This window comes from Anastrepha ludens, chromosome 6, assembly GCF_028408465.1.
Source record: "Anastrepha ludens isolate Willacy chromosome 6, idAnaLude1.1, whole genome shotgun sequence".
In the NCBI taxonomy this organism is placed as follows: domain Eukaryota; kingdom Metazoa; phylum Arthropoda; class Insecta; order Diptera; family Tephritidae; genus Anastrepha; species Anastrepha ludens.
This window is the reverse complement of record NC_071502.1, coordinates 19,099,625-19,123,154: the sequence shown is the minus strand read 5'-3', so window position 1 is coordinate 19,123,154 and position 23,530 is coordinate 19,099,625. Positions and strand designations below refer to the sequence as shown.

The window sequence follows — 23,530 nt, the reverse complement described above, 5'->3', positions numbered from 1 at the left end:
AGGGGTTGTATGGAATTCCAAGGCGCTCCGCATGAGTACCGATCACCCAGTGACCAGTGAACACCGCAATGAGTTTGGAAATTGAATAGCGAGGAATTACCATCGCCTTAAGCGTTCTGTTTTTATCGTACTAAGGCCACAGTGTTTTCGAAAGACAGACCTCCATCTGTCCTGCGCTTTTTTTAGAAAGAAATTGTGTAGTTTTCCTTTAAAAACGGTCAAGGGGACACCAATGTCTGAGAAGCGGACAGCTGAAACCGGTTCTGTCGACCCCTTCCTGACAAGCTCATCGACAATTTCATTTCCCTCTGTATTTCTGCGCCCAGGAACCCAGATAAGGGAAATGTTTCCTGCATGTTCGAGACGTTTGAGTTCCTCCTTACAGGAGTTTACCAGAAGAGATCTGCAATACGGCGACGACAGGGCCTTGATCACAGCTTGACTATTGGAAAGATATTAATGTCCCCCTCCCAGCAGCGATACCTAAGTATTTTGCATGTTGGCAGGATCGCGAAGACCTCAGATTGAAAAACGCTGCTTGTTTTCGGCAGTTTAAAGGATACCGAAAAGTTGGCCGATTTAGAGAAAACCCTCGCTCCCACTCCAGATTCCATCTTCGATCCGTCAGTGAAAACAGAGGTACCTATATCCGTGACGACTCTCCCTTCTTTCCAGTCTTGACTGCACGGAAAGATAGCCCTAGCACAACCCTCAAATCCCAGTTTGCGGATGGAGAGATCAGTACGAAGTACAGATAAGGAAGGGGAGATCTGCTTCTAGATGCAACTGTGTCCTACAGGAAATTGCCTCCAGAGGCCAAGCTTCTTCAGCCTAATAGCACTCTGAGCAGCAGTGGTTTTAAGTTGCAGATCCACAGGAAGTAAGTGCAGAATGACGTTGAGGGCAGCAGTTGGGCATGTTCTACAAGCACCAGTGATGCCCACACATGCGGTTCTCTGCACTCTCTCTAGCTTAGTGGTGTTTTAGCCCTGCCGAAGAGCTACCCACTAAACTAGGCAACCATATGTTAAAATTGGCAGAACCACTAATTTGTACATCGAAAGTACGACGCTTGGCTTGAGACCACATTTTTTGCCGAACATAGATTTTCAGGCGTAGAAGGCTATACTGGCCTTCTAAGCTGGATTTTCTATGTGCAGCCTCCAGTAGAGCTTGGGATCAAGTATTACATCAAGGTACTTGACTGCCGATGAGAGTGTAAAACAATGGTTGTTAAGCCTTCAAGCTTAAAAGGTGGAGGCTTGTATTTTCTTGTATTGCATTCCTGGCAGGCCAATTACTGAGTGTAGCCAGCGCATCTTCAAAAATTTCAGCCATTACTGATGGGAAGGGTCCTGGGACCATAACGGATTTAACTGGTAACAGAATTTATGGCTGGACTAAGTACAAAACTTATCACTTTTACTTCATCAAAAAAGGCACACAAAAATTGTAAAGCGCAATAGGGCTCAGCTAAGGAAGTGGTAGGCCCAGACATGAGTTGTATGTGGGTGTTAGTGTTGATGGACCAGTTCATAGTGGACAAACGCAGCAGATGATTGAATCTATAAGCACTTGGCACTATTTTGACCAATTCTCATTTCGGGCATCCTCAAAGTCTGAAACATTCTCACTTATACATACGAGTACTAGAAATAATAGCGGAATATTTGCTTTGCATACACCTCAAATCGGTCATCATGCAACTGGTACAATTCTAGACACTCCCGAACTAGTCACACTTCTTCCATCAAATATCAGTTCTTTGAATTAGAATATACACTGAGTAGCTTGGCTTTTTATTCCAATAAAATCACAAATCTGTATTAATGTATGCAATGCTTCTACTCGTACATACTATATATGTTTGCATGTGTAAAACTATTAAGGAGCAGAAAAAAGGAAAAAAAGATTTTCCGACGTGTCACATATTGGCATTTTAAATAAGCACTAATGGCAAAAAAGTGTTCACTATGTCAACATGTCACATGCATGCCACACACTTTTTCTCGATAACACCAGTCAACAAAAACAAAAGTAACAATTTTGAGAAAGCAAACCTTTATTATACACGCAATCTACCCAAAATGTTCTCCAGCAAAATAAACAGGCATGGAATAAATTTTGGATGACCTAAAAATATCTAACGGCATATGTCTATTAGTCATTAGCCAAAATGGAAATGGACTTACATATGGGCATATACACATAAACACATGCATGCACACACACACAAACACACATACAAAGTTTGGCTTTTTTACAATAAAAGTAATTAAGCAAAGTGAGAGGAATGCCGAGCTTTTCGGTGTAAAGCACTTATTGTACATATGTATATATTTATGTATGTGTGTTAGTAAATGTGTATGTATAGATGTATGTAAATATGTATTAATATATACATATATCTATATATATAAAAATAAGTTACATTTCCTTGGTAATCTTATAACTCAAGAACCGCCGAACCGATTAACACAAAAATTTCAGAGTTCCTTTTTGTCTTTGAGGAGGTGGTTTGTGTGAAGTTTGATTGAAATCGGTGCAGCCGTTCCTGACATTTTATGTGAGTAATGGTTTCCTCTCATACGAAATGCCTGTAATATACTGTTTCTTGAAATAATTTTCAATATTTTGCTTTTACATTCAATTAGTAATATACTGTTTTTTGAAAAAATTTTGAATGTTTTGCTGTTACATTCAAATACTAATATATTGTACTAAAAGAATACCACGTGCAAGAAAATCGGTGCAGCCGTTCCTGACATTTTATGTGAGTAATGGTTTCCTCTCATCCGAAATGCCTGTAATATACTGTTTTTTGAAATAATAATAGCAAACGACGTTAATTTGTTGTGAATTTGTTAGCACATGCCAATGCTATGGACGTACCGCAAAAGTGAATTGTTTGTTTTGTGTTTGTAAACGCCAAAGTGTACGCCGTATCGACGTGCAGCAGAAAACCGCTTAACCTCAAGACCAACAACAACAGTGTAGTCTACGATCAATTTGATTGAAATCGGTGCAGCCGTTCCTGACATTTTATGTGAGTAATGGTTTCCTCTCATATGAAATGCCTGTAATATCCTGTTTTTTGAAATAATTTTCAATATTTCGCTATTACATTTAATTAGTAATATATTGTACTGAAAGAATGCCACGTGCAAGACGAGCAAACATTCTATATACATAAAAATAAGTTACATTCCCTTGGTAATATTATAACTCAAGAACCGCCGAACCGATTAACACAAGAATTTTAGAGTTCTTTTCTATCTTTGGAGGTGGTTTGTGTGAAGCTTGATTGAAATCGGTGCAGCCGTTCCTGACATTTTATGTGAGTAATGGTTTCCTCTCATACGAAATGCCTGTAATATCCTGTTTCTTGAAATAATTTTCAATATTTCGCTATTACATTTAATTAGTAATATATTGTACTGAAAGAATGCCACGTACAAGACGAGCAAACATTGGCAGACGCTCACTTCAATCAAATGCTACAGCATTAAATCGAAGATCACAAAGTGAAGAAGATCGTGGTCGACGAAATGAAGTGGAAACACAACGACACAAACGGAGAAATCAGTCGGTTAATAGTGAAGCACCAAGAAACCGTCGTGGGCGTACGTCCGTTTTTGATATACATCAAATGGAACGTGCGGCTTTCAATTACGATGCCACCATTGATTACAGCATGCATGCATACATTGGCCAAATGAATGTAGAATGTATACATTGCAAAGCAATTAAATTCAGAAACGAAACGCCTGGTATGTGCTGTGCTGGTGGGAAAGTCAAATTGCCGGTGCTTGAACTTCCGCCAGAACCTTTGCATTCATTGGTTTTTGGCAATTCACCAACGTCGAAGCATTTCCTCTTAAACATTAAAAAATACAATTCATGCTTTCAAATGACATCTTTTGGAGCTACAAATATTATAAGAGATGGATTTATGCCGACGTTTAAGGTTATTACTTCGTTTGATGTGTTCGATGTTTTTAAATATTCAGATCCGTTATCTACATATTTTTCTCGAACTTTACAGATTCAAGGTCAAATATACCATAGAGCTGGCTCTTTACTACCATTCCCAGATGGTGACCATCAATTTTTGCAAATATATTTTATTGGTGATGAGAATCGTGAATTAGATCAGCGCTGTGCAATTTCGACGAATACGAAAAGATCAATCGTGAATGAATTGCAAACAATGTTCCGTCAACACAATGAATTGGTGAAATTGTTCAAAGTGGCACTCGATCTGATGCCCACCGATGGCCACAAAATCATAATAAAAGCCGATAAAACACCAATTGGGGAGCACGCCAGACGATTTAATGTACCAACGATTGATGAAGTAGCCATTGTTGTGGTTGGTGAACAGTTTCGGCCACGAGATATTGTTTTGTATCGTAGAAATGAGCAATTACAACGTATTTCAGAACTCCATCGCTGTTATGATGCATTGCAATACCCCATTTTGTTTTGGAGAGGGGACGATGGCTATCATATCAACATACCAATGATAAATCCAACAACTGGTACATACACATTTTATTTTTGTTTAAATATGACTTTTAAATAATTTTCATACGCTAATTAATTTTTGCATTACAGGTCAAAAATCAACGAAAGCCGTCAGTGCGATGAATTTTTATTCGTATCGATTGATGATTCGCCCTCAAGAAAACAATTTTATTTTGCGATGCAATCAACTTTCGCATCAATATATCGTCGATATGTACGCAAAAATTGAAAGTGAGAGATTCAATTTCATCCGTCACAATCAAGCCCGATTGAGGTCAGAGGAATACATACATTTGCGTGACGCAATAATCAATGATACAAATGTGAATGATATCGGCCGTTTAACAATTTTACCATCATCATATGTTGGTAGCCCACGTCATATGCATGAATATACGCAAGATGCGATGACATATGTACGAAATTATGGGCGACCGGATCTATTCATCACATTTACATGCAATCCGAAGTGGGTCGATGTGTCTGATTGTTTATTTGATGGTCAGGTGCCAAAAGATCGGCATGACATAACGGCCCGTGTATTTCAACAAAAATTGAAAAAATTAATGGATCTGATTGTCAAACTCCGTGTATTTGGAGAAGTGCGGTGCTTTATGTATACCATAGAGTGGCAAAAAAGGGGCTTACCTCACGCACATATCTTGATTTGGTTGGTACACAAAATAACACCTGATATGATTGATACTGTCATATCGGCCGAAATTCCAGATCAAACCATCGACCCAGGATTATTCGAAGTTGTCACGAAAAATTTGATTCACGGTCCCTGTGGTGATATTAATCGAAATTCTCCCTGTATGATTGATGGCAAATGTTCGAAACGTTTTCCAAAACAAATGATTGCTGAAACAATTACAGGAGATGATGGATATCCACAGTATCGTCGACGATCAACTGAAGACAACGGTAAATCAACTGTAATTAAACTTCAAAATCAAGACGTTGAAATCGATAACCGGTGGATAGTTCCGTACTCACCGATACTGTCAAAAATGTTCAACGCTCACATAAATGTAGAATATTGCAATTCTGTAAAATCAATCAAATATATTTGCAAGTATGTGAATAAGGGCAGCGATATGGCTGTTTTTGGAGTGGCTCCTGAAAATAGTCATGATGAAATTTTACAGTATCAAATGGGGCGCTATATTAGTACGAATGAAGCTGTATGGCGTATTTTATCGTTTCCAATTCATGACAAACATCCGGTTGTTGTACATTTGGCAGTTCATCTTGAAAACGGCCAACGTGTTTACTTCACTGCTGCAAATGCCGCACAAAGAGCAGTAGAACCACGAGCAACTACACTGACAGCTTTTTTCCAGTTATGCGAAACGGATGAATTTGCCAGGACTTTGCTATATTCGGAAGTGCCACACTATTTCACATGGAATGCATCAACAAAAAAATTTCAACGTCGCAAACAAGGCACATCTGTTGATGGTTATCCAGGAATTTTTCGAACAGATGCTTTGGGACGCATTTATACAGTTAGTCCAGTTAATATTGAATGTTTTTACTTGCGACTTTTGTTGGTGAACGTACATGGACCGCAATCATTCCAACATTTACGAACTATCAATGGTCAAATGTGCGCCACATACCGTGAAGCATGTCACCAATTGCATTTGCTGGAAGATGATACGCATTGGGATTCTACGCTTCGTGATGCATCAATTTCATCTCCACCAAATCAAATTCGTATGTTATTTGCGATCATAATATCAACATGTTTTCCATCAAATCCACTGGAATTGTGGAATAAATACAAAGATTTCATGGCTGAAGACATTTTGATTCGACTTCAACATCGTTCAAATGATCCTGCATTGCTGCTGACATTGGAAATGTTTAATGAAGCCTTGATAATGATCGAAGATTTGTGCCTTACTATTGCAAATAAAACATTAGGGCAATTAGGATTGACTCAACCAAATCGTCCAATGCATGATTTATTTGAACGAGAATTGCAACGCGAACAGCAATTCGATCGTGATGAATTGAGTGCGTTCGTACAAACGTATACTCCACAATTAAATGATCAACAAAAAGATGCATATGACAAAGTGATGCAAGCTGTCAATGACAACACTGGTGGATTGTATTTTTTGGATGCACCTGGCGGCACTGGAAAAACATTTTTGATATCATTGATATTGGCAACGGTTCGGTCGGAACGAAAAATCGCATTGGCACTTGCTTCTTCCGGTATTGCAGCTACATTACTTGATGGCGGCCACACAGCACATTCCGCCTTGAAATTGCCGTTAAACATGCAAGCAATTGAAACACCAACATGCAATATTTCAAGGAGTTCTGGAATGGCTAAAGTCTTGCAACAAACATCGATTATTTTATGGGACGAATGTCCAATGGCCCATAAAAAATCTTTGGAAGCCTTAAGTCGAACATTGCAAGATTTGAGACAGAGTCAACAGCTGTTTGGCGGTGCATTAATATTGTTATCTGGTGATTTTCGTCAAACGTTGCCTGTTATTCCGAGATCAACACCAGCTGATGAAATTAATGCATGTTTGAAAAGTTCATTTTTGTGGGCACACGTACAAAGGCTTTCGTTGACGACCAACAAGCGTGTGCGTCTTCAAAATTATTCATCACCACGTGAGTTTTCAAAGCAATTGCTGAAGATTGGCGATGGAAAAATTGCAAGTGATCAAAATGGGTTTATCATGTTACCGAATAATTTTTGCATAATTGTATCATCAAAACAAGAACTCATTGATCGCGTTTTCCCAAATATTGTTCAAAATTATAATAACCATGATTGGTTACGAGAACGTGCAATTTTAGCACCAAAAAATATCAATGTCAACGAAATCAATTTCCACATCCAGGAAAAATTGCCAGGAGATTCGGTAACATATAAATCCATTGATACTGCTATGAATAATGAAGACGCAGTCAATTATCCGGTCGAATTTTTAAATTCTTTGGAACCACCAGGCATGCCACCGCATAATTTGAATTTGAAAGTTGGTTCATCGATTATACTTCTCCGAAATCTTAATGCACCGAAACTTTGTAATGGGACGAGACTTTCAGTGAAGAAATTGATGCCAAATTTAATTCAAGCAACAATTCTCACTGGCAAAGCAAAAGGTGAAATTGTACCAATACCACGCATCCCATTAATACCAACGGACATGCCATTCGAATTTAAACGTCTTCAATTTCCTGTTCGGCTATCTTTTGCTATGACCGTAAACAAAGCCCAAGGGCAAACGCTCCAGGTGTGTGGAGTTAATTTAGAGGAAACTTGCTTTTCCCACGGCCAACTATACGTTGCATGTTCGAGAGTTGGAGCGCCAAAAAATTTGTTTATTTATGCACCACAAAATAAAACAAAAAATGTTGTGTATACAATTGTATTAAATTAAACGTTGCTTTTCTTTATCAGAAATAAAAATAAAAATTATTTCATTTTATTTTGTACGTTATTGTGTTCACAAATCAAATCTTTTTAGCAATCAATTTTTTATCGAATTGCAAGTCATTTTGGACGAAAATATAATAAAAAATTGGATGCTCCAGAAGGAACTGGAAAAACATTTTTAACTTTATTTATTTTAGCATAATTTATTTAGCGTAAAAAATTGAAATGGATATTAAAGAATCAAAGTTTAATTACAAGTTTTTATCGGTTCTTTCACCTTACCTGTATATAGGTGACCACCACAATCAAATTTTAAAAAAGTACAGAAAAGGCTATTGTGACTAATTCAACTGTTTAAACATTTTACAAGTTCTATAAAGAAAACTTAATATGAAAAATTTTTTGCGATATAAAAAACAAAACATTTTATGTATGGTGGTGCGAAGCCCACTGGGTGATGCTAGTATAAGTATATATGTATATACGCAGCAACACTCCTGGAGCATTTTGAATAGCCAAAAACCTGAAAGGCAAAAAGGGGTTGTACGAGTAATTTTTGTGTGCTAAAATATGTTGTATGTATGTTTATAGTCATGATTCATTACTTTTGGGTATATTTTTTCATTATTGCACAAGCGAAGTGGAATGATTTTTTTTCTCAAATTCAAGCAACAACTTCTGATAAAATGTAAAAATTATAAAAACTTCAACAAATATTAAAAAGTTCTTATGAATTAATTAAATTACGATAAGCAGAGCGTGCGGAACAATACTTGAAATGAGAATTGTAAAAATATTGGCTTATCTGCATTTTCTATTCGTTTTTCGATTTCCAGTTTCCATTGCACTCAAATCCGCCTTTGTCTTACACTCGACAAAGCATTTCAATTAAGTGCAATTTTCTGCAATAAAAACATACTAGAATGTATACATACATACTAACACACATACACATATGCATAAACCGAGCGAAATCTCGGCTAGGCGAACGAAGTCGATTTACAGGCCAATTGACTGTGTACGAATACAGGGTGGCTAGTAAGCGTTTGAAATGTGAATTTTTAGCTTGACTTTTGTGAAAAAAGTCGATGTTTTGCCTTTGACTCTGACAGATGAGAACACACATTCACTCTCTGCTGAAGGTAGGCGACGGAAAGTTTATGCGGAACCCATTTTCCCAGCTTTGAAACCTTATCCAACTGAACCAGGTGCCTGTGAACTTTTCCATGCGATGAATTTAACCTCTGAGCTATCATATCGACTGTCAAATTTGGCTCAGTTTCCACGAGTTCGAGCAAGGCGTCGGAGTTAAAGACTTCAGGACGACCAGCGCGCGGGACATCCTCCACCTCCCAGTTACTTTTGCGCAGTTCTTATACTCATGGTTACCTCTCCGTGAACAGTGTTTATTTCTGCAGCAGCAGTTGTTGCATTTTTACCACTTTTATAAAAAAAAAATACAAAATATGCTTTTTAAACTCGTTCGAAGATTCCCTTTTATTTTTTAAAAACACGTTCTTCTATCCGCGATTAAAATCACTTGTTGCATGCTCAATGTATCAAAGAAAATATAAATAGTTCCGTTATATTCCGCGAATAATTTTTTCTATGCAAAAAGTAAATTCAATGAGCTCCATAAATCTTTACATTATATTTTATTATTTATGTTTTAATCATAATGTAGAGGTTAATATTAAGTGTAATCCAAAATCCTTTTGGAGTTACCTAAAATCTAAAAAAACTGTTCAAGTGTACCTGCGTCCATTAATCTTAAAGAAGTCTCAGCTAGTTCTCTTTGCTAATTTTTATTCTTCGACTTTTATGTCAGGTACTACGGATTTTGAGTGTGCTCATGATATATTCTGTCTAATTTAGATACTTCCATCAACTATGGGAAATTAAATTTGACTAACGAGGATATCACTGTTGGCAAAAATCAGCTTAAGCCCTCCACTAATACCGATGTTGATGGTCTATCGGCTATTCTAATTAAAAGTTGCGCAGCTTTGACTACGCCTTTAAAGCACATTTTCAACATGTCACTTTCCGCCGAAGTTTTCATTAAAGCCTGGAAATTAACTTATATTACGCCCATCCTTAAGGGGGTATTCTGGTCTTGACAATATCGATTTTTTTTGCATATTTTTAAAGTTTAGACCTTCAAAAATATGCCCTTCAACGGATTTTCCAAAATTTGAATTATTTTCGGAGATACAGCGGATTTTGTGAGGCGGCGTCTAAGCCGGCCGAGTGGAGCGAATCGCACAATGAACGGCAGATGTTACCGGGCGATTTGAGGACTCGTTCTTTAGAGAAAATCTTTTGTATCCCACACAGCCTTTATTTACTCTATACATATATATATATATACTTTATACTTCTATAATATATACCTGGAAATATATCGCCGATTAATCCAGAGTGAGTAGCAAATATTATGATCTAAGTTATTCTACTGGAATTGTTGCTCAAACTTCAACCGCGATTTTCTCAAAACTACTTTTTTTGAGATGGTCGCCATGATATCTCAAGTTCTACTTGACCGATCGCTTTGAAGTTTGATAAGAATTTTGTATTATAAGGGTGGTTAATTTTGGAGGGCCGGTGCTGATTTTAAATAAAATACAATTTTTTTAGGAAATTATTGTCATTTCTCTTTACTATGATAATACTAGTATGGCTCAATTATGTAAACAAAATATCGGCCAAATGGGCACCACGGCCTCGGCGGCACACCTCCATCTGATAGTCAGAATTTTCGATGACGCTGAAGCATAATTGAGGTTCTATGCCGTTAATGTGCCGAATTATCTCATCCTTTACCTCTTGAATTGTTGCTGGCTTATCAACGTTCACCTTCTCTTTCAAATAATCCCAAAGAAAGAAGTCCAACGGTGTCAAATCACATGATCTTGGCGGCCAATTGACATCGCCGCGACGTGAGATTATTCGGCCATCAAATTTTTCGCGCAAAAGAGGCATTGTTTCCTTAGCTGCATGACAAGTGGCACCGTTCTGTTGAAGCCACATATCGTCCACATCCATATCTTCCAATTCGGGCCATAAAAAGTTCGTTATCATCTCACGATAGCGAACACTATTCACAGTAACTGCCTGACCGGCCTCATTTTGGAAAAAATACGGCCCAATGATGCCGCCGGCCCATAAACCGCACCAAACAGTCACTCTTTGTGGGGCCATTGGTTTTCGGCAATCAATCTTGGATTACCATTCGCCCAAATGCGGCAATTCTGCTTATTGACGAATCCACTGAGGTGCCTCACAGAAAATGTGGTCATTCACTGTTGCCATTCCCTGCCACCATTCTGACCACTGACGACGCTTGAAATGGTCAAGAGGCTTTAGTTCTTGAGTCAATGGCACCTTGTAAGCGTGTAAATGCAAGTCTTTATGCATAATGTTCATCAACCATCAACGACGAGCGTGAGAGGTGCAATTGTTGGGCACGACGACGAGTTGAGGTGGACGGCTTTTCAACCACACTATCGCGAACAGCAGCGATATTTTCTGCAGTACGAGCAGTACGAGCATGCACTGGTGTTTTCACATCTCCCACATACCCGGTTTGCTCAAACTTTTGCACAATTTTTCCGATTGTACGCACATTTGGACAATTAGATTGACCGAAAAAATCACGAAGTGCGCGATATGCATTTTGATTTGAACACCCGTTTTCATAATAAGCCTGAATAACTTTAACGCATTGCTCGATTGTGTGTCTTTCTATAATGCAAATTGAATTAGACTAAGATTGAAAAATGTCAAATAAAATGTACATAAAAACTTGACGTTTAGGTGTGGTTTACATTCAACATCGGGCCTTGAAATTTGACCACCATTTACATCTGTCTGTCGCACCTGCCTAGGATTTTGAAAATGTTAAGTTTGAAGTGTTTTTAAACAAATTTTAAAAGGTAAAAAAAAAGAGGGTAAACAATTTTTTTTTCCAGTTGACGCCATTTTGTGAATTATTTCTTTCTGTGATTTGGCGTAATCCGATAGCGACTTCCTAGCTAAAGAAGATTTTTTTAAATTTGTTTGTTTAAGATCACTACAAAGGTAGGAATCATGTCAACCATGGAGCATCGGTTTTTATGTAGCCTCCACTCCGCCGGCCTGTAATTCCACGATTTTTTTATTTTTGGTTTTTTATTAATTTTTTTTTATACTTTTCCAATATTAATAAAAAACCATAAAAAAAGGATAGTAAAAATCTTTTCCATTTTTTTTGTTTTAGTTTTAAAAATGCCTAAAATTCAGGCATCTAGACCAGAATACCCCCTTAAAAGCGGCAATAAAAATAATAATGAAAATTATAGGCTGATTTCCAAGCTATCTACAGTTTCGAAATTATTTGATTACATAGTGAAAAAACAAAATATACTTTGCTGTTTGTGCATTTTTTATGTGCCAATCAACTTGGTTTTATTCCGGACAAATCTACATTACCGAATTTAGCTGTCTTTACGGAGGACTGTTTGGAAACATTTTAAAGAGATTTCCAAATGGATGCGATCTAAACAGATTTCTCCAAAGCTTTTGATAGATTTCTGCCAACATTAATTGCTAATCTACAGCGTTTCGGCTTTTACTCTCAATTTCTTAAGTGGTTAATTTCCTACCTCAATAATAGGCACTGTGCCGTTCGACTTGATAATCTATCGTCTTATTCTTTTATTGCTTCAGCTGGTATTCCCAAAGGTAGTGCCCCAAGTCCGCTACTATTTATCCTCTTAATTAACGATATTTCTTCCTGTTTTTCATTGCGTAATTTTCTTCTGTACGCGGATGATCTAAAAATCTGTTATGAAATTAAATGTCCAGAAGATTCATTCACTCTCTAACGTGAGTTGAGTAACTCATAAAGTTGGTGTGTGCGCAATCGCTTGTTCACTAACATTAATACATGTCACTATACTTCGTATGCGAAAGTTTTTAATGTTGTTCCAAAAGCTTACTTTATCTCGAACTCGCCGCTTAAGTCAATTAGTGCATGAAAGGACCTGAGTATTTATTTTGACTCCCAGCTCAACTTCAGCACCCACATAAACTTTATTCTTTCTAAATCGTTCGCAATGCTAGCCTGTATTCGTCGAAATAGTTCTTCGTTTTCTGATTCCTATACTCTCAAACTGTTGTACGCGTCCTTAGTACGGTCCAGGTTAGATTACGCAGCATTCGTTTGCAGACCATTTCATCCAGACTATATATTTATAGATTAGAGTCTGTTCACATAGATTTTTTGCGTTTTGCTTTGTGCTCGATGAAATTCGTCGACCCTATTCCGTTTTATTGGTCTCGTTGCTTATTAATAAATCTAATGTCCTTAGAATCTAGGCGTATTCTGTTGTCGATGTGTTTTACCTTCGATATTTGTGCGGGCTCAATAGATTGTCCGTATCTGCTCAATAAAATTAGATTTAATGTTCGGTCCTTGTTTTGGCACAAATACACTCGGAGGTTTATCATTGCCAGCCGAGTGTTGACCGCTTTGCGAAAAAAACTTTTGCTATCATTTGGTGTTTCATGCGCCCAGTTTCGAACCCGCGCACCACTAAATGGTAGTTCAGCTCCAACCTACGCAGCTACAGCGGCTGTTGGCAAACAAACAAAAAAAATATCATGCAGCAAAAAGAGCGTGAAATATTAAAAGAATAGTCGACTAAACAGTTAAATGACTTTGTTAGGTCACTCGAGCCGAAAAAAAATATATTTTAATACTATGACGCGGTAGGAAAAAAATCAGACCAAGTCTTGCATATCCTCATCACGCGTTTCTAACTTTTTGGCACACTGTAGTGCATACACACATACACACACACAAGCGTAATTATATACCCTCATATCGTAATTGAAAGTTTTATGCAGTGATGCAGCTTTGCTGTTTTTTCCATGGCATTTGGCGCTACTTTTCTTCATATCGACTTGTTAGTTTTTACAGCTTTTTGTATACGTTTTCGCTTTAGTTTTAGTATTATTTTTTGTTTCTTTGTTTTTGTGATTTGTTTTTTCTTATTTTCTGCTTTTAATCGCTTTTCGCAACTTTGCTTAGTGTTGCTGCCTCATATCCATTGGTCACTCCTTTTGCCTGCGCGCAGATTTGTGCACACAATGCACGATAGCCTCTGCCATAGACACTCCTGCTCACATACATATACATACGTACAAGCATGCATGCTTAGTCGTGCATTTGCCGGTTGTTGTGTGTCATTAGAAGCGAGAAAAATAATAATTACTCGCATCCTATGGACGTTCAGCCAGCTAACCCTCCTGACCTTGTCCAATGCGAAGGATTTCGTGACAAACGAATGTGTGCAGCTATGCATTGCTCACATTCATAGATGTACTTGCATATACACAGTTGCATTTACACATACATATATATGCACTTGTACGTATGTGACGCTTCCTTTCACAATCCAGCATCCTTTGTACAAGTTGTTGTTCATGAGTTCATTTGCTGTTCTGTTTCGCCGCTCCTCATTGCACTCTTGTTATTGTGTATCTTTTATACTTTTACTTTGTTTATTTTTTTTTTTTGTTTTTGGTTTTTGTCTTGTTGTTGTTTGTTTTTTGTTACTCTTACTGCAACATCCGAGTGTCGTCTAATTAGCAGGATTACAATTGAATCATTATACAAATAAACCGTTTCACAGCGAAGCGCCGCAAACAATGGCAACCAGAATAAAAAGGATATCCTGCAATTTCACAGATTGGGTATTCTTTACTTGCGGAAAATTGTCAATTTTCAGAGTGCACATACACTTGTGTGCATATGTTTGTGACTGTGATAGATAAAAAAGGATTAGTGGTGCTTATTTACAAATTATACACAGATAACGCATGGACTGAAAAGTCCCAGGCATATTAAAGAGAGTAGGTTTTTTTTATTCAAAATTAGCTTTCTTCCATCAATGCAATAATTCCAGCGCCGCTCTAACATTTCAATACCACTTTACTACTTTGATAGAACGATTTAGGTTAGTTTAAATTAGCCTGGTTGGCATTAAGCCACGCATAGACCTTTTGTTTCCTAGCCATACCAGATAAAGACAGATCTCTATGAATACCGAAAGTAGACATCATGTAGGATGTCAGCGCTTTTGGCGAATCTCATCTTAGGTACTGGAACGCATTATCTGCAAACGACTTCAGGAGCATTTGGAAGGCTTGAAAGGTCTCTCACACAATCGATCCTGCTTCCGGAAAGCTAGATCTGCGGTGGATGCAATAAGAACGGTGGTGGAAATAGCACACAGGGCTATAAGTGCGGGAAGGTTCTGCGCAGTGATCACCTTAGATGTTAGAAATGCTTTTAACTCGGCAAACTGGCCTAGCATCATCACGGCTCTCAAAGGTTTCAATGTACCAGCCTACCTTGCCCGCATTATCAGCAGTTATCTAAGTGACTGCACTCTGCGATATGAAACTGAAAATGGCCAAAAAACGTTAAAGGTCTCCGGTGGTGTACCACAAGGATCAGTGCTGCGATCAACTTTGTGGAACATGATGTACGATGCAGTCCTGAAAGTGAAGCTTCCGCCAAACGCCAAAATTGTAGGATACGCCGATGATATTGCCCTGGTGGTAGTTGATAGGAAACTTGACCACTTAAAGGAAAAGTGCAACGATGCTGCAGCGAGAGTGCAACGTTGGCTTAACGAGGCTAAGTTAGATTTAGCCGGTCTCAAAACCGAAGCAGTTCTAATAAGTGCTGGAGGGCGAAAGTCCTTTGAGCTGAACATAGATGCACACCATATAATCTCGAAAAAGGCAATCAAATATCTTGAGGTCTGCATCGACACAAGACTTTGTTTCAGGCAGCATTTAATATATGCATGTTCCAAGGCGGCATCTGCCAATGGTGCCCTGAAGCGACTTCTTCCTAATATAGGAGGGCCCCAGGGAAATCGCAGACAACTACTGTCATTGGTTGCTGACTCTATAATTCTTTATGCAGCACCTATCTGGGCGAGGACCAAAAAGTGTAATCTACGGGAAGTCATCCAGACATACAGGCAAGGCGCCTGCGTGTAGCTTGCGTGTATAGAATAGCTAGAAAGATACCTCTTAACCTTTAGGCAGATGAAATGTTTCGGTTCTATCACAAACAAGAAGCGCGGCCCACACCAGGAGAAAAAGCAGCGGAGCGACTGCTGACAATAAGCCGGTGGCAGCAACGGTGAGATGGGTCACAAAGCGGATGTTGGACCTACAAACTTGTACCACGTTTTGACGAGTGGTTAATGAGAAAACATGGAGACACCGATTATCACCTTTCGCAGTTGCTCAGCACTGTTTTAAGCTGGCAGATAGCCCTTTCTGTCCAAACTGCCCGAATACTGACGAAAACGCAGAACACGTCATGTTTTATTGCGACCGTTTTAGAGAGGAACGAGCTATCCTGAAGCAAGCCCTGGGTCATCAACCGTCCTCCAGCACCGTCATACGAGATATGTGCACAACCAGCGGTAAGTGGGAGGCAGCGCAAACGTTCGCAGGTAAGATTATGACGCGACTTCGCCATACTCATTGGGAACGCAAAGCGCTTCAGCAACAGAGAACAGGCGGACAGTTTCTGACGAACCGATAACAAGCACAGACGTTTGGGCACATACTTAAATTCATATTCCTCGCTATTTTCAGTCAGTATCATTTGTTGACCACTGTCTTGAAATCAGTTGAGTCAAGAAAAAAAAAGCAGTGCTACATAATTTATAATACTCGGTGGTAAATATGTATAGCATAGGTGTATATCACTACATATTATAAAACAAAGTCGCTTTTTCTGTCCCTATGTCCCCTTATACGCTTAAATCTTTAAAACTACGCAACGGGCTTTGATGCGGTTTTTTTTTAAAGATAGATTGATTGAAGAGGAAGGTTTATATCTATATAATGTGAAGAAATATATAAAGGGAGTGTGGCAATCGGTCAAAATGTGGCAAAAAAACATAATTTTTTTGTTTTCACGGCCATAAATCATAAACGAATAAACCAATTAAAATGAAACTTTCTAGAAGTTTAACTTTGAAATATTTACTTTCGTTCTGCATCAAAAAAAAAATTTGATTTATTTGTTTAAACAAAAGCAGCTCTTTTTCCAAAAAAAAGCTGTTTGTGTGTGTGTTCGCTGTCAACCGAATGAAGCAACAGGCGTTAAGTGATAATCTCACCACACCTCATTAATGTTGAATTACATCGTATGGTGACGTATGTATGTATGTATTTACGAATCGCTCGCATTATTTCATTTCGAACATATGTACATATGTATCTATGTATGTACTGAATTCCATGTAATTATATGTACATACAATTTTACAGCGAAATAAAATGCTATTTTCAGGTTCTATATTAGTAAATCGCACATAATTAAAATACAGTTTTTGAATAGTTTTTATTGATTCGGAGCGCGTTTAGTTTGCTATCAATTCCATACAATAACATTTTTTGTCATTTACTTTTTACGACAACTAATAGCTTATTTTCGAAGCGATTTCAACAAATGGGTACAACATTAATCCTTATCCAATTAAATACCTTAAATACATTGTTGTTTTCATATAGATCTATGTATATGGCTCTTTACAGCATATAATTAAAAACAATATTTTTCAAGATACTTCATCAGTAATTAGTAATTGTGATCTACCGGAAAAATTGCGTTAGCTGTTGCGTCATCCGGCATTGCCGCTACTCTTTTAGAAAGAGTCTTTTGGAAAGAGGCCGAACCACACACTCTACAATGAAGCACCCGCTGAAAATCACCACCGATGATGATAACAGCGTCTGTAGTGTTTCTAGACAGAGCAATACAGGAAAATTGATGCGTGACTGCTCATTAATAGTCTGGGACGAAGCTACCATGTCAAACAAGACGTCTGTGGAAGCACTGGATAGGACAATGCGCGATTTGCGCAACAAAAATGCACCTATGGGTGGATGTACAATTCTGTTCTCAGGAGATTTCCGTCAAATCATTGATAACATAAGTTGTAAGACAATATCTTGGTTTAAAGAAAGAGCTATTCTGTCACCAACTAACGAACAAGTAGATAAAGTAAATAACTTGATTATTTCAAAGAAAATATACTACTCGGTCGATACTGTTCTCGATTTGGAAGAAGCTGTTCAATTTCCTACAGAATTTCTAAATTCTTTGAACCCGTCTGGACTCCCTCCTCACAAAATGGAGCTGAAAATAGGTTGTCCTGTTATTTTATTAAGAAACCTAAGTCCACCTAAACTTTGCAATTTCACGCGTTTGCTGGTAAAATCACTGAAAACTTTCATAATAGAGTGCACAATACTCACAGGATGTGGTACCGGAGAAGATGTATTGATTCCCCGAATCCCTCTGATACCATCGGATCTACCATTCCAATTTAAACGCTTACAATTTCCGGTAAAGACATCTTTTGCAATGCCCATTAATAAATCTCAGGGTCAAACCTTCAACGTTGCAGGCTTAGATTTGAGTGTTGACTGTTTTTCACATGGCCAACTGTATGCCGCTCTTTCAAGAGTAACCTCTAGAGAAAACATGTTTGTATTGTCTAATGACAAGAAGGCTATGAACGTTGTATATAAAGACATTCTGTAATATAGTAATTGTTGTAAAAATAAAATAAATACATATGTAAAAATGCAAAAAGTTAATATGCAAAAATGTAGGGTATGAATTTAGATATCCCAAAGATAGCAGGAAATCTTCATGCTATAAAGAAAGGAGAATTGTTTTACTCCAAATTTAACGCGTGCGGGCCACGGACAATAATGAATAAGCCAAAACTACTGGATCGATTTTAATCATTTTTTCAGTGAGTGACATAGGGTATATATTTTATACCCGTGCGAAGCTGGGCGGGTTGCTCGTAAATATTGAAACAAAAACACACTTCAATTTGAATCACTCTAATGTCGCTTTATGTCAGCCCGTACCCCAAAAGGGGGGTAAAAATTAATTAAAAATAATCCAGTTAATAGTCAAAATGAGATATATATAAACCAATAGTGCGTTAAAAGGTTGCTACAAGTGGCCCACATATGCAAGTGCTCTTTGTTAATGTCGGTTAATGGTGCGCAATATTAAATTTCTAATAGTAGGTTTCATACACAGCTGCCAAATTTTATAGTACACATAATCATCATTATCATTAGAGCACTCATGTTGGAATCGGAGTCGGAGGCGGAGCCGAAGGCGGAGCCGAAAGTGAAGCTCGAAAATTAAGCGAAGGTATCAACACATCAGAAGGCATCTGCCGCCATAATTACTTGGCATTGTGTTATTTGTATGTACTGGCGTGAGTGCGTGTAGTTCCGCGAGTTATCCTGCATATGCAGATATATCCCACTCAACCAAAGAATTCGAATTTTTCGAAAATCCGAATTTACAGGCGAAAGGATTTAGATTGCACTGAACGATAACGAATAGCGAACTAAAATTAAATATAGTAAAAAATTATGATAAAATAAGCAAATAAGAAAACAACATAAATTAAAATAAGATACAATAAAATATACTTATAAAATAAAAACATCATGTAATTAAATTGAATTTAATTTAATAGAAAAGAAAAAAATTTAAATAAAAGAAACAGAAAACAAAAAGCATTAAAAAAGAATAAAGCACAATAAAATATAGTTAAATTAAAATACTTAAATTTAATTAAATAACATTAAATAGAGTAAATTAAAATACAATTAAAAAAAAAATATGTTAATTAAATTTAAATAGAAAAAAATACAACATAAACATAATTAAAAACAATTAAATTGAAATATAAGTTATATATACCAAAGTTATATTTATACCAAAGTTAAATTAACTGAAAATGGTAAATAAAATTAAACAAAATAAAATAAAATACAATAAGAAATAACAAAAATTTAAAAAATTTAATAAAGCAATGTAAAATAGATAAAAAATTGATTAAATGAAAATAAATAAAATAAAATATATTAACAAAATTTAAAAATTAATTTTTTTAAATAAATAAAAAAAAAAAAGGTTTAGCAAACAAAAAACATAAAAACATAAATATACTAAGATTAAATTAAATAAAAAAATTAAATTAAAGAATATAAAATAGATAAAAAATTAAATAAATAAATATAAACAAAATACAATAAAAAATATTAACAAAATGTAAAAAAAAAATGTTTAAGAAAGAAAAGAGGAAAAAAACACAAAACATATAGAATACTAAAACTAAATGAAATAAAAAAGAGCATCTAGCACAATTAAACAAAATTCTGTAAATTAAAATGAAGTTCAGTGAAAAAATGCAATAAAAAGCCAGTTAAATTAATATAAAATTATGCGAAATATATAAATTTTGGTTTTTAAACAATTTTGAATTAAGAAAATTAAGTTTATGGAATAAAATGAAATTCAATGAAAAATAACAATAAAAGATAAAAAATATGATTAAATTAAAGTAAAGGTAAGTATGAATAGAAAAAGGTAAAACAAAATCAAAAAAATAAGCCCAAAAACATAAAAACATACTAAATTTAAATTAAATAAACGAATTATTTTAAATAATTGAAAAGAAAACATTTAATTGGGTTTTAAAGTTAAATACAATAAAATAAAATCAAATAAAAAATATCAATAAAATTAATTTAAACTAAAGCTAAATTAATAAAATTTAAATGAATAGAAACTAATTTATTTAAAAAAAAATTTAATGACAGAACAAAAAAACTCTAATAAGAAAAATAAAACATAAATAGTAAAATACAAAAAATTAAATTAATTTACGAGATAAGATAAAATAAAGTGAACAAATAAGGGACTGAATTGGGAAATCTTGCCCCATCCGCCGTATTCCCCAGGCACTGTATCTTCGGATTACCATCTGTTCCGATCAATGCATTCAGTCCTCAATGCATGGATCCAGTCAAAAGAACTCGACTTTTTCGTCAGAGGAATCCGATTGCTGCCTGAATGATGGAGTAAGTTTGGAGCTTCCAATGGCACATACTTCACAGAATATCATGAATTATTTAATTGTTTAAATAATTCGTAATTTTGTCTAAGATAGGACGGAAACTTGTTCCCATACTCAATATTTGTATGAAAGAGTAATAATTATAAATAACCAATTCACTAAGATTTAACAAGAGCGCTGGCTACTAGGATAGACTTATACTTATACGGCTGTTTTAAATATCTTAAGGGGACAGATATCTGTAAAATTTCGAAAAAAAAAAATGTTTCCATAAAATGTAATATAATTCTTTAAGAATGTGTCAACAAATTTTTAAAACATAAATTTAAGTATTTCTTATATTATAGATCGTCAACCGTGACGACTCTATTCCTTGCGTTCGAGCGCTGGGAGAGGTATAGCTGCGTTGTATTCAAACTTTAGACGCGTTCTTCTCAAAACTATATTTTTCGAATTGGCGTACACGACAAATTTTTCGAAAAAATAATGTTTCCGAAGCACTAATGGTAGGAAAAATCGTCCCAAATTCATTTTTTAAGCATTTTATTCCGCGATTTTTTTCCATTTTTTTTAATTTATATAGAAATTATAAAATTAATAAACAAAAAATTTTTTGGTTTTTTGTATTCAGGTCACTGACGCCGATGCTACAATGCCCGCCGATTGAGAAGCCCCGCTGCGACCTTCCTGAAAGAATTGAGTGTACATCCGCCATTTTAAATGATTGAAATAAAAAAAAACAAAATTTTATTATTTTAATGTACAAATAAACTGTATGCCAATTTTGAAAAAAATATATTGACTTCTTTATTTTAAAAAATTTTGATGAAAATCAGGGAAAATATGGCCGTTTTCAGGTATCTGTTCCCTTAAACAATATTTTTGAACAAATTGTTTGGTGGGATATTATAATAATATGTGTATGTATGTGAGTGTGTGCGTGTATTCTACGCTCCACATTATGCTGTGACTTAATCATTTTGATAGCATGCCCATTCGCACACTGACATGTACTTACACTACATACACATATACATACATACAACATATACAAATTTTAGCATACAAAATTACTCCAGTTTTCCATTACACTCGTATTGTCCCAGCATGACTGAGCAACAACAAGTGAGCTCTTCGTCATCGTTAGGCTAAAAAATGAAGCATGCTTTTAGGTGTCTGAGTTGATGTGTTTAATGGAGTTGTATTTATTTTTAATGACACAAATAATTAAATTGAAATTCGCGTCAATTAATTACAACAAAATTTAAGAAAAAAAAAAAATTTTTGTATTAAATATGGTTCATCTGTAAATATATGTAAGTGTGTGTGAACATAGTTGTAGCTGAAGAAGGTAGCGGAGGATTTTATGTGCAGATGTTAACATAATGAAAAAACATAGTATTAATAAATCTAACATTTCTGTAGGTATGTAGAAGTATTCTGAAGTATTTAAGTTCGTGCAAAACCTAATTATAAAGGGTTTTATATTAAAATAAGTGCATAATATTTATTTTTAAATAAAAACGGCTATGTAAGATTTTTTATGAACTGCAGATTTGAAAGTTTCACCCAAAGCTAACATTTTTATTAAGGCGAAAATCTCGAAGGTGTGGAATTTGCAAATTATAAAAAATTGCCGCGGAATTCTAAATCAATAGGTGCAACTTGAAGTAATTTCAGTTCATCGTACCAAGTACTAGAATAGCTGCGCATGGGGTGCTCGAAATCAGCAGATATTTATTGAAAAAACCGGGATGTGTCATTATTTGCCAAGGAAACAAGAAGAAGGTATAATAAAGATAAAAAACGAAATTTTTTAAATATAAAATTGGAGTTGCCAGCAATAAATAAAGTAATTGTAGAATGTCCAGGGTCCGGCACTCGAAGTGTAACCAATTAAAAAGGCCATAAAATTAGTTTGGGAAATTCATTTTATTCCATTCAAAGTAAAAAATGTGTGAAAATAATACGAAATGAAGAATCCATTTACTTTTGCTCGATATGACCACCTTTTGCCTTGACTATGACCTTGAGACGCCCCAGACACGAGTCGCAAGCTGCCCGAATGTGACTTGCAGGTATTTCGGCCCACTCGCGGACAATGACTTTTTTTTAGCGCCTCGAGACTGATGAATCTGCTAGGTCGGACCTCGCGTCTGGTGAATTTGAGAGCCCTAATGTGGACGTTATGACCACCGCCATGACTGGTTACACTGCTAGTGCCGGACCTTGTAATGCCATTACAATGATGCCATATGAAGTTATTTCAACGGAATGCTCACACCAGATTGAATAAAAAAGTCTGTCAAAGTGCCGAAAGTGTTTCATTGCAAAGAGTTAATTGATTTTAGATCTTTTTCAGAGATAGAGAACCTTTTAGTTAATTTTGTGGCCAATTTTCTGTAAGTTCTTCACTTGCACCCTTAAAAGAAGAGATTAACTTAAGAGGTTTATCCTTTTTATCATTGGGTGGTTGTGTCTGAAAAGTTTATATTATGCCCCTATTGAAAACCCCTATTTCTTTAAGAAATGCAATATTATTTTTGTAAATCGTTGTGTGCGCAATGGATAAGTTGAGAGTCAATGTGCTATAAAACTGCATACCCGA

General features: G+C 36.0%; 2 protein-coding genes across 2 annotated transcripts; both read left to right on the top strand.

The window, feature by feature from the left end:
- Positions 1–3,649: 3,649 nt before the first annotated feature.
- On the top strand, positions 3,650–4,132 carry LOC128867481 (uncharacterized; the record flags this gene model as incomplete). Its single annotated transcript, XM_054108710.1, has 2 exons — positions 3,650–3,967; positions 4,046–4,132. Coding segments are annotated over exons 1-2 (405 nt in total), but the record flags the coding sequence as incomplete, so codon positions are not given.
- A 1,552-nt stretch (positions 4,133–5,684) lies between these two features.
- LOC128865751 (uncharacterized) lies at positions 5,685–23,218 on the top strand. The gene is made up of 2 exons (XM_054106068.1): positions 5,685–7,799; positions 23,039–23,218. The coding sequence occupies exons 1-2, from the start codon at positions 5,685–5,687 to the stop codon at positions 23,216–23,218; spliced, it is 2,295 nt and encodes a 764-aa protein (XP_053962043.1).
- Positions 23,219–23,530: the final 312 nt, after the last annotated feature.

Coding starts and splice junctions, on each gene's coding strand:
- LOC128865751 (XM_054106068.1), top strand. CDS start 5,685: ATGGGGCGCTATATTAGTACGAATGAAGCTGTATGGCGTATTTTATCG. Junction 7,800..23,038: donor CCCAAGGGCAAACGCTCCAG/GTGTGTGGAGTT, acceptor ACTTTTTTTTAG/CGCCTCGAGACTGATGAATC.